Raw genomic sequence first — 12,008 nt, 5'->3', positions numbered from 1 at the left:
GAGGAATGGGCCTGCTGGTGCAGCAGTCAGGCTGGGGCAGAGCAGGCAGGAGAGGAGTTCAAGGCCTGAGAAAGATAATGTCTCAGAAAAGAAGAAAGCAAGCAAACATCAGCAGACCACTCAGGACACTGTACCAACAAGAGATGAAGGCCATCTGGTCGAAAGCGTAGAATGTTGGAAGAGGAGACAAGATACAGGATCAAGCAGAAGGGTGGGGATGAAGAAAATCTGAAGCATGACTGATGTTTCTGTCACAGGTTATAAGTTGGCATTGTCTTCACTAGATAGGGAAGCACATAGAGATGGTCTTGGAGAAAGATATTTCCATGTTGGGCAAGTGCCTAGGGGTATCCAGGAGGAAATACAGTCCTTGGTTACAGACAGGATCAAGTGAGCATCTCAAACATTAAGACAAAGCTAGAGCTATGAGTCACTGGGAGTGCTGTCTTAGTTAGGGTTTCTACTGCTGTGAAGAGACACCATAACCACAGCAACTCTTATAAAGAAACACATTTAATTGGAGTAACAGCTTACAGTTTTATAGGTTTAGTCTACTATCATCATGGCAGGCAGTGTGCACACACACAGACATGGTGCTGGAGAAAGAGCTTAGAGTCCTACATCTTGATTCACAGGCAACAGGAAGTGAACTGTGACACTGGGTCTAACTTTGAGACCTCAAAGCCTGCCCCAAGGGTGGCACACTTCCTCCAGCAAGGACATACCTCCTAACAGTGCCACTCCCTTTGGGAACCATTTCTTTCAAACCACCACAGGTGGCATGCAAACAGGTTCGTGAGGGCTGGGAGGCACTGAGGAGATGACTGGCAAGGACAGGCTGTAGTTTCATGTCCTGGTCAGAGGTGAGGATGGGTCCTGTGGTAGGAAGGACCATGCCATGGTGGGAAGAGACCCATATCAGTGGCTGAGGGAACCTAGTGGCCAGGACAGCCACAGTAGGCACCTGCCCCCTCCGCACTGCAGCAACAAGAGCGCGGATTTATGATGTCAAGTGCCATCCTAGGCACGTTTCCTGTATAAGCTCTTAATCCTGATTGCCAACTGAGATAACTTAGAAGGGGGTTCATGATGGGGTGGGATGGGCACAGTGTTAGTCTTTTTTTAAATGTGAGACCCTTGTACACTTTCATAAACTGAGGAATAAGTAGACAAGAGCAAACAGGTGACAAGCTAAGGAGAGCTGTGTTAGGGTCCAGCTGACACCTCCCAGGAATGCTGCTCCTTCCCCATAACTTCAACTGACTGTGGCTAAAAGTAGTCAGAGCAGCACAAACAAGCAGGCCCAGCTCTGGAGATAGTCTGGGTCAAAGGGTTCTACTCCTTTGGGACCTCTGTACCACCTCACCTCTCTAGGAAAATCAGAGGCTTGTTTATGTGGGTGCACATGGTCCATTCAGGAGACATTCACTGAACATTTATTCTGTCCCAGGCACTATGCTAGGTAATAGGAATAGGACTGTGAAAATGACATCATCTCTACCCTCTCAGAGGCTACTCTATCATGAAAGGAAAAACAATAAAATGGAAAGCTAGGTAAATAAATTAAGCCAGAGCCATACTTGGCTGTTTAAACAGAAACCCTAAAAAAATGCACCACAATAGTCTTGTCTCTCTCAAAAGTAAGGCAGTCTGAGTCAATGCTGTGATTCAACAGATTTTTGTAGAGCAGTGTGCTTCTAATAGCAGCTTATGAGGGTACAGAGAAGTCTGAGCTACAGCTCCCACTTTTATAGGTCTCACCTGCAGGTATGCCACGCCTCCCAACCCCCAGTTCTGGCTTTTTAATGTGTTCAGAGAACAGCCAGTAGACAGGTCTCCCCCAGTACCAGTCACATCCATCCTGGTCAACGGCATTGCCCTAGGGCCACCTTGCCACCCTCCCTATATCTGAACATCACTTTTAACCAGCAGTGTTCAACCCTTGCTACCGTTGTAGCCTCCTGCAAGCTCTAGACAGGGAACCGAAGGAAACTGTGTTGAGAAACTTGAAGAATACTGAACTAAATATGGACTGGAGAGATGGCTTAGTAAGTAAGCCCTGGCTGATCTTCCAGAACAGGTTCAATTCGCAGTATTCACATGTTGGTTCACAACTGTAACTCCAGTTCTATGAACTCTGGTACCCTCTTCCAGCCTCCTTAAGCACCAGGCCTGCATGTGGTACACAGCCATACACGCAGAGAAAACACCCATACATATACAATAATAATTTGAAAAAAAAGTCTTATAATAATTGAGCATTCTTCTGTGTTACTACTTTCGGGAGCAGAGGAGGAGGGACCATGTGGCTGAGACTAGGAAAGGTCTTCTGGGGGCAGTTGGGATGTGGACTAGAGAAAGAGGAAAGGGAAGGAGGAAGGCTGTTAGGAGAGGGCAGGGTCTTCCAGTGAGGGAACCACTTCTGCTAAGGATTCGTGGATGGGAGGAATAAGATGAGGAAAACACGAATCATGGTGTGGTTGAGGTCTGGCACGGGGGCAGACATCTTAGTACTTCTGTCCCTTAACTACCATTGCAGCCCAGAACCCATTGTGGTGCCCAACTTCTTTTTGCCTCCCCAACAACTGGAGGCCTCTCTACGCATGATCTCCCACGCTCCAGCTCTGCCACCACCAGCCACAACTGACCAGGTAAGGGCAGCCACGAGCCACGGCTTACCAGGTAAGGGCAGCCACGGATGACCAGGTAAGGGCAGCCTCTGGGCTCCTCTCCTGTCCAGTCATAATATTCTGAATATATATGTGTGTATATGTATAATCCATAGATATGGATTATATAGATAAATTATCTGGCTTTGTGTAATACAGGTCCTAAACAAACTAACAAAAAGCCAGCCAGGTATGGTGTCAGAAGCTGTGACTCCAGCCTTTGGTAAAACAGAAGGGGTTCATCTTTTTTAAAAAAGAAAGAAGGAGTGGTCCAAGGACCAATCATATCTGTGACCCTGCCCCGGGCCATGTCCCCAGAGCCACCTGACTGCTTTTCCTCTTTGAATTCCCTCTGGGAGAATGTGACCTAATTTATATTTTAATAAATATATAGAATGTCACATTTGTGGGGAGAGGCAGAGACACGTAATAGGGGAGAAAGGAGCCAGGAACTGGTGCTGTGTAGCAGACACAAAGCAACCTCCCCAGAACTTTGAGAACATTTTTTTCAGAGACAAATACAAGTTTTAAGAAAAATGTGTTTGCTTGTTCAATGTGGCAAAAGCCCCTTCAGTATTTCTTTGTCTTGTACTTTGTTCTAAGTACCCTACAGCCATACTGTTCTAGCCCTTCAGCAACTGGGTGGGATGGCCAGATTATCCCCTTAGTAAATGAGTTCATCAGAGTTGGCACTGTGGCAGGGATGGCCAGATTATCCCCTTAGTAAGTGAGTTCATCAGAGTGGGCACTGTGGCAGGCTATCAGACAGAGATCTCAGCTCATAGTCTTTCGCTGCACTGGTTGTGACAGAAGCTACCCACCTCGAGACAGACAGGAAGCAAGTAAACCGAGAAGGACCAGTGAGCAGATTGTAGCCACCAGAGGCTCATCAACCTCCAGCCCGGCTCCTCCAGAAACTCCCACAATCTCCTAGAACAGAGCCACTGGCTAGAGATCCAACCTTCACTACATGAGACTTTTGAAGGAACACTTAATATCCAAACCATGACAACAAGGAAACTGAGGCTCAGAGCTTCCTGCCTCTATCTGCAAGGCATTAGAATGTCTATACAGGAAGAAACTGATGGATAAAGACTGAGTTTTGTCAGAGAACTGGAAACTTTAGGGAGTCAAGTGAATCTATGTCTCCAGCCTGCCCTCTTTCCACCTGAAATCCCGACACTGCTGCTTTTGCACTTGCGTGTTTGTGTGTGTGGGTACTGATATTACAGTGTACCACCACACCTAGCACATGCGAATGTTTTCCTAGCCCATCTGCCTTGGTTTAAATAGACTTTATTTAGCAGTTAACAATGTAAAACATTTCACAGGCCTCCCCAGAGGCCATGTTAATAGGGACAGAGTCAGCTCTGACTGGTCCTGAGAGCCCAGTGGTAGAGTTCTATACTTGGTCATGGCTAATAGGCCAAGAGACAGCTCTGTGATGGTTCTCAAGAGAAGAATTAAGATGTTTGAGCCATTCAGTGATTTTATTCTCCTTCTCTCCAACCTCCCCAACATGTTTCCAAAACATCTGTTTGTCAGACAGCTCAACCTGAGGTCCTGTGTATCTTAATAGATTCCCTCCAGGGGCAGAAATGTTTCCTCTCAAGGAACCTGTGGGCTGTTGTTGTCCTGATTCCTGCCCTGGCCCGCCTCCTTCTTCTGCACCTCTTCTGACATGTCACACACATGGCCAAGGCATCTGCACTATACTTTGGGGGCTGTGTCCAGGCACTGAGCACCAGCTTGGAGCATGACATTCATGGAACAACACTGGATCTGCTTCTAGTGGGTAACCAAAGGATCTGGGGCCTGTGGCTTGACCTCTCTGGGTCTCAGTTTTGTTCTAAGTAACATGGAGCTAATAGTGAGTGGTTGGTAGGATGGGGGTGAGAATTAAGTAGGCACACTTGAATCCTTCCTGCCACCCTCCGGGCCAAGTGGGTGAAGGGTCAGTGAGTCATGCAGCACAGGAAGACTTCTGCAAACTGTTGTTCCTGTTTCTGTGTTTGTGCCTCGGTGATGGCTTCTTCGCTGCGGGGACAGACTGTCTTGATCTTTGAGACAGCGTGGGAGAAAGAAGAGATGAGAATCTCCTGTCCCTTAAAGGGCACACTGGGTTTCAGGAAGATAAGCTACATACAGTTCCCTGACTGCTCATAGTGGAACTCCATTGCCCGCTGCCCTTGGGGCCACTTCTCTACTTAGGACTTCAGTCGTGGCCCCAGTTAGGATAACCAGTGTCATCAGTTTGTCCAGTTTCAGCACTGGAAGGTCTCAGACCAGGAAACCCCAGGAGATGGATTTGGGCTGGAAGCCTGCTGGTACTGAAAGTCAGATCACCCGTGTGTTTAAGGTACTAGTATGAAACTTAAACAAAACCAAAACAGAGTTGCCATGTCTTATTCTGGCAATGTTAATAATAAAATGGAAAATTATAAAGAAGGGGACCTTATGCTTGTGTGCCTGGTATCAAGAACTATTACAAATGATAACAAAGGTGCTGCAGCCTTGCACAGAAGGCATTGTTGTGGGCTGTCTGCCCAGCACTGTTGACTCAGCCTTGGACTGGTGCTGTCCTTGGACAGCCTTTTGTTAGTAGTCCTTGCAGCCAGAATTGTTGTTTTGAATGAACTTATGTCTTCTTGTTGCCTTTAGAAGTCCCTTGTAAGCGAGTGTACAGTGAAACCATCAAACTGGACTGCTCCACAGATGAAAAGAAAGGTTTATTCAAACTGCCAGAGCTGTCTCTCGGGGCAGAGCAGACTAGCAGAAAGCAGGGAAAGCCTTGTCAGTTGTAAGGAGCTGTGTTTGCAAAGGGAGGGAGCATGTAAGCAGGAACAGCCTAGGAGTTAGATTCGGGGGGGGGGGGGGGAGGCTGCTGTCTTGAAGAGCCTGGGAGCTGTGTGTAGGACTTTGCTATGTGTTAATAGGGAATTAGATGCCCTATTGCCCAGAAGTAGCTGGCTCTAGCTTTTCCTGAAGAAACCCACTTCACAGGTGTTTAGGTGTGGTGAAAGCCCCTGCTGTGTAGGAGTGCCTCTCCTCTCCTCTCCTGCTCTCTTCTTTCCCTCACTTTGAGCTACAGATTGCTTGGAATATTACTGAGAAATTACATGTTTCCATCAGACAGGCAATTCTATCACCAAATCATAGCTTCTGCCTGCTTTTGCACACTTCTTTCTTCCCATTGCTGGGTGCAGCTTTTCTCCTCACAAGGTCAGACCTGTGCTCTGGATTCCATGCCTCTGATCCAGGGACGGCCCTGTCCCTCTGCAGCGGTATCTCCATCTTCAGCTCTCTAGAGGCTCTGCACTGGCACACAGTAGCTGCTGTGAGAAAACTGACTGACTGCTCTTGCAGATGACAGGTTTGGTTCCTAGTAGCCCCATGGTGACTCACATCACACGTGATTCTGATGATAAGGGATCGGATGCCCTATTCTGACCTCCGTGGGTACCAGGTACTCATGTGGTGCACATGCACACATGTAGACAAAGCACTCATCTTAAAAAAGAACGTAAAAAGGCTTTCCCTTAATTTTATGTGTCATCCCAGCCACTGTCCTATTTCTCTGCTCTAAACTCAATCATTTTATCATTAAAATTTTAATTACATAAGATTTTATGATTATCACATACCAATGGATCTTTACAAGTAAATAACGCAGCACACTACAAATGAACTCTATAAAGCCACAACCCAGCCTAAGAGCTACAATGTTGTTAGTATTGTTTATGACCAGCAAGTTCTTCCCTGCCCCTCCCACCTCTGCAACTAGGAACACTGTAGCTACACTGATGAGAAGCCAAGACACAGGTTTTTTTTTGAGATAGGGTTTCTCTGTGTAGCTTTGGCTGTCCCAGAACTCACTCTGTACACCAGGCTGGCCTCAAACGCAGAGATCTGCCTGCTTCTACCTCTTGAGTGCTGAGATAAGGGTGTGCGCCACCACTGCCCAGAGAGAGAGAGATCTTAAAGGCCATATAACTCTCAAGAGAACAATAACAGAGGCATCTTTGTCTCATCAGAAACAACTGAAGACTAAAGATGGGGACTTTATTTTTTTTGCCCAGAGTCTCAGAGGTTATCTTGAACTTCTGATTTTGCTGTCTCTGCCTCCCAAGTGCTTGGATTACAGACCTGCACCACCACGTCCAGTTTAGGTGGTGCTGGAGATTGAACTAGGTAAGCACTCTGGCAGCTGATGTACACCTTATTGAGGCATCTCTAAAATGCTAAAAGAAACAATAGTCTAAGTTGGAATTCTATAGCCAATGACAATCAGTTTCAAAATAAAGCCACTTGAGAGTTCTGGTTACCAGCAGGTCCATGTGGTGTGAAACTTCAGAGGAAGTTCTTCAGACTGCAGAGAAACTACCCCAGCAAGAACCAGGATGTGGCACTCACAAAGCAGAGGGAGGTGGCTCTCTGTGAGTTTGAGGCCAGCCTGGTCTACATGAGCTAGTTCCAGGATAGCTAGGAGTGTTACACAGAGAAACCCTGTCTTGGAAAACAAAACAAATAAACGGGATGTGAGAGAATGAAGTGCACAAGCATAAAAATATGTGGGTAAATAGCAAACACTATTATTTTTTTTTCTAAATTTCTTCAAAATGAGGACCTGTGTGTGTGCGTGTGTGTGTGTGTGTGTGTGTGTGTGTGTGTGTGTGTGTGTGTGTGTGCAGGTGCCTGCGTCTGTGTGTGCCAGAGGTTGAGGCAGGGCATCTTCCTCTATTGGCCTCTGTTCTATTTTTTGAGACAGACCCCGTGTTTGGATGAGGTGTTTAATTTTAATTGGGCTTGTTAATTAGGTGAGCCAAATGGGGCTTTTGATAGCTGGGCTTTGGTAGTCAGCCTCGGGAGGAGAAAGTGGCTAAATAAGGGAACAGACTTGGTGGCAGCTTTAGGAATGTTATCTGATGGTTTTTAGCAAAGCAGAGGAAAAGTCAGCAAAGATGAAGGAAAGGCTTTGAGAGTTGTACAACTCAGAGAGAAGAAACCTTAGGAAATCACCCGACCCAGATGGTGCCAACAGTATGTGCCCAAGAGGAGTTAAGAGAGAAGGTCCCAAACTAAAGCAGTCAGCAGGCTAAGAATTAAAGAGCAAGAAGCAACCTGTCCTCTCTGCCTTCAGACTGGTTCTTCCCCATGAGATGGGCCTTTTGTCCTGTGCCTTCCCTCACCAAGCCCAGTCTCTGCCTTGGGTTAACCACAAACATGGGGCCAGACACATTTCTCCATAAACAGTGAGTGTAGAGGCAGGAAGTAGAAGACAAGGCCAGAAATGACTACCCTGGAGGCCTTGAGTTGCCTGCCTCCATCATTGTTGAGCCCAGCAGGTGAGCTGAGACATCACCAGACAGAGATCTGCTGCTGGCTTTCTCGGGTCTTGGGCAGTGGGCTCTCTGGTCTGGAGAGGCAGTGCTGACTTGATTTCTTTTTATAGAAACATGACTTCTAAATCCAGACAGCCAAAGTTTAAAGTTCAGCTTTGCCACTGCCTATAGACATGACCTGGGACAGGTTATCTGACTCCTGTGTGCTTTCATTATCTGAAAAGAGGGCAAAAGAGAACCTGCCACCTAGTGTTGCTTGTGGAATGACTCAGCTTGGGGAAGAAGCCAGAACTGTCTGGTACCTAGCCTGACCGAGACGGCAAGTTCGTGCCTCCCCAGAAAGGCCTGTAGACCTGTTGGCATGTGCTGCACTCAAGTCTAGACCTGAGCTGCAAGCAGGCTGATGTATAGCAGGACCCAGGAACAGTGGGATTTTCTAACCCACTGTTCTCTGGAGTCTGGACTGTGGTTAGTGCGCTAAGGAGTTGACCTGGCTCTCCTGGGCTCTTCATTGTGGAAACTGAGGTTGGGCCTCTTAGGAATGGCTTCTCCAAAGGACAGAGGTACTAGGTGGTAAGGCCCAGAGGGAAACTTGGGCAAGAGCCCGGTGAATAGAGTGCTGACGGGAATGGAGTCAGCTGAGCAGGCCAGCCATACTGTAGCTCAGGACTGGGACTCTGGTCTGAGTGTCTGTCCCCACTTCTCCCTACTCCTAGCTGTGGCTGCTAAGGTCTCTCCTGTCTTTAGTGTCAGGGAAGTCCTTGTCACTACCTTAGGGAAGGAAAGTGAAAGGCAGCCAGCCAAGGGGGTGGAAGTTGAACAAGGTGGCAGCTGTGTGGTGTCCTCACGTGGCCTCTGAAGCAGCAGCCCAGGCAGCCTGGCTGAGCAGGGCAGCCGTTTGCTTTCAGTTTTTCTCTCTGCAGTGTTGTTTCTCATCACTTAAGGAAACTGCTCTAAAAAAGAATAGTTTTGGTCATGAACCCAGTCCAGAGGATCACTTGGGGCTGGGGGTTGGAGGCAGTTGTGGAACAATTGCCTGGTCAAGCACTAAGCATACTTGGGAAGGTGCCAGATCCTAGTTCTACTCAGAGCCTGTGAGTCCTGACTTCTTGCCTGAGATGATAATAAAAGCTTTGTTTTTGCTCTGGTGTCTGAGGCAGGGTCAGCCCTGTGTTCTGCATGATGTACCTGGCATGAGCCTCATACAGATCTGAATTCTGAATTTCACAGTAGACCAGAGAAAGAAATCCAGTTACTACCTGCACTCAGCAGTGAGCACCGAGACCACAAACAGAAAGGATCTCAGTCTTAAGCAAGTAAGAGAAGTCATCTATACCACAGACCAATATTCCCTCTATCCTACTACCTCCCTTCTGTGCAAAAGTTGGAACAGCTTAAAGAAGACTACGGGCGGGCTGGAGAGATGGCTCAGCGGTTAAGAGTGCTGGCTGCTCTTCCAGAGGACCTGAGTTCAATTCCCAGCACCCACATGGCAGCTCACAAATGTCTGTAACTCCAGTTCCAGGGCATCTGACCCTCACACCAATAAACATAAGTTTTTTTTTTTTTAAAAAAAAAAAAAAGAAGATTCGGGGCAGCACCTGTGCCACCACTGCCTAGGAGCACAGAACCTGGATGAGGAGCATCCAGAGGTATAATGAAGGGGCCCAGAATTGAGATCAGACCATATTGCTGACCAAACAGGGACCTGACAAAGAGAAAAATATTCTCCCTTCCCCCTCTGTCTCTGTCTCTGTCCTCTCTCTCTCTCTCTCTCTCTCTCTCCATGTTTTTTTGAAGTCCCCCCTAGGGACTCCACTCCACATATGGCCCCTCTGTTCAGATACAAAGGCTCTTCCACATTGACTTCTCCTGCCTCCTCAGGAGTGTGGATGCTAGGCTGGTGTGCACCTGCTTGTTTGCAGTGTAGCTCCCCTAGGCGGGAGCATGGCAGTGAGAGAAATGGTGAACACACTTGGGTATGTCCCTGCCTTGGACACTTTCCTTCTGCCCAGGCCTTCAGGGTTATGTGTTTTGCAATAGCAAGTATAATGAAGATTTTTTTTTTAGCACTTACTAATCAAGATGTTTATTAAAGTCAACAGTTGATGCTGAGTATATGTATCCCCACCCCTCTTCCCTGCACATGGGGCCAAGGCCTGGGCTGTGTAGATAAGGTCTCCTGGGTCACTGGGTCTGGGTGTGGATGCTAGAAGGTTGGCTGAATGAACCATCTTAGCTTTAGCTCTAAGAGTGAGAGGATCCAGCAGCAGCTTCAGGTCTGTGTGCATGCTCTTTCTCCTCTTGAGTGACCTTACTCCCACCCTAGTTTCCTTGAAACTCAGCCTGTCTTAGATCCAGCACTCACTGAAGCCTGCCTGGGCCTTCCCAACTGTTACTAATGGTTCCTTTCTCCATGTTCGCCTCTCTTCTGTCTTGAACAAGGACAGGAGCCATGTCTATATGTTGTCCACATGAGCTGATCAGGTGGAGTAGATCCTACATTTCTAGAAGGCCTGATGAGCCACCAGCAGATGTCTGTGATGGTTTTAGGATTGATGAAGGGTCAGAGACCAGCCCCTCCGGGCAGAGGTACCTGGTGAGACCCTGACTCACCATTTCCCGTCTGGCTTAGCCTTGTAGTTCTCTTTCACTGTACAGAGGGTAAAAGAAAATGTAGTATAAGCCACAGCTAGTGGCCCAAAAGATCCACCTGTAGCTACAGCCAGAAGAGTGAATGAAGCTAGTGTCCCATTAAACACCAAATACCCCAGGACCTTGGAAGGGGGCATAGAAAAGCTTAAAAGTCTTGCAGGGAACCGCAAGGATGGAGATTATATATACACACACAGTAGGCCAGCAGCCTGGTCCTGCCCATTTACTGGTTTCACAACCTGGGCCCTCATCTTGACCTGGCCTGCCTGAGTTTACATGTATCGAAGCCTCTAGTTCTCATCCTTAGAAGTACAGTCTGAAACAGAGAACTATGTGGACACACTGGCCTGGGGCCTTCACTGGCCTTGGGTGTTAATTTGAATGGAAGGACTGCAGATCAGCAAATGGTGTTTTTCCCGTTAGCCTAGACCTGCCCAGAACACAGAGTTGTACCTTCCAGGCTCTGCTGAGCAGTCCAGCCCGACACTGCATATTCTTAGTCACCAGAAAAGCCTGCAGGCCTGCTTGTTCACCGTCCCTCAGTGCTCAGCGTCCTGGACTGGCAGAGACCGTCCTGATTGTTTGCCCAGTCCCCTTGTTCACTCAAGCAGTAGATGCCCAACTCTACTTCTGTCTCACTCCGGCTGCTGCTCTCTTTCTTCGGTTTGATCACTGTGTCTCACCTGTTTAACTGCTATGAAGCAGGAACTGTTCTGTTCATCTCTGCCTCCGTTTGACATGTATTGCCCTTGGGAAAGAAAAGATGGGATTTCTGAGTGTACTCATCCTGAAGCCTATCTAGCTAAACCTGTTTCCTGTTAGCAGTCTTACAGGGTACAAGTGAGTCCCAATCTCCAAGCTCTGCACACACTGCTGTCCCAGTGTCTGGGGATTGGGGGTAAGGTAATGTGGTCTTAGTGCTCCATCAGCATGTGGAAAGGCTCAAGAATTTGGGGACAGGAAAGAGATCTTTCCATAGGACAGGCTGTGTGCTGTGAAGCCAAGCCTCCATCTCTATTCAGTATTGCCTCTTTGCTACCTGCCCTCCTTCCCTGGGGACCTCAGCCAGCTTACCCAGGCTTTATTCTACAGATCTGAGCTTCAGGGCAGAAACCTGACAGAGTATGTCAAAAAAGGCAAAGGTGAATGGGCACATGGCTTTTCTATGGTAGCTGCTCAAGTGGGATTCCCACCTCAGCTCTGCCACTCAGAACTGCATGACCTTGAACTAATTGCACCTGAACTGTGGGGAGAAAGTTGTCCCTTGTGATGCTGTGGCAAGGGTTCAACAAAACAAGGCATGTAGGGTGGTTTGCACACCAGGTTTGCACCTCTACATTAA

General features: G+C 47.8%; 1 protein-coding gene and 1 long non-coding RNA gene across 9 annotated transcripts in view; one reads left to right on the top strand and one right to left on the bottom strand.

Moving 5' to 3' along the window:
- LOC125400905 (uncharacterized) overlaps positions 1-12,008 on the bottom strand; it is a 37,495-nt gene that overhangs the window by 10,641 nt on the left and 14,846 nt on the right. For all 3 annotated transcript variants that reach the window (XR_007232131.3, XR_007232132.3, XR_014999552.2), the window contains exon 4: positions 11,350-11,414. This is a non-coding gene — a long non-coding RNA (uncharacterized LOC125400905). The remainder of the gene's footprint in view (positions 1-11,349; positions 11,415-12,008) is intronic.
- C2cd3 (C2 domain containing 3 centriole elongation regulator) overlaps positions 1-12,008 on the top strand; it is a 98,621-nt gene that overhangs the window by 85,760 nt on the left and 853 nt on the right. For 4 of the 6 annotated variants that reach the window (XM_085682879.2, XM_048435022.3, XM_048435023.3 and 1 more), the window contains one exon: positions 2,540-2,651. In XM_085682879.2, the coding sequence (XP_085539005.2) occupies positions 2,540-2,651 (112 nt within the window). Of the gene's footprint in view, positions 1-2,539; positions 2,652-9,171; positions 9,328-12,008 lie in introns of all 6 variants that reach the window. The other 2 variants (XR_014999550.2, XR_014999549.2) reach the window with 2 other exon arrangements.

This window comes from Myodes glareolus, chromosome 24 (genome assembly GCF_982192425.1).
Source record: "Myodes glareolus chromosome 24, mMyoGla1.1, whole genome shotgun sequence".
Lineage (NCBI taxonomy): Eukaryota > Metazoa > Chordata > Mammalia > Rodentia > Cricetidae > Myodes > Myodes glareolus.
This window is presented reverse-complemented; position numbering and strand designations above follow the sequence as displayed.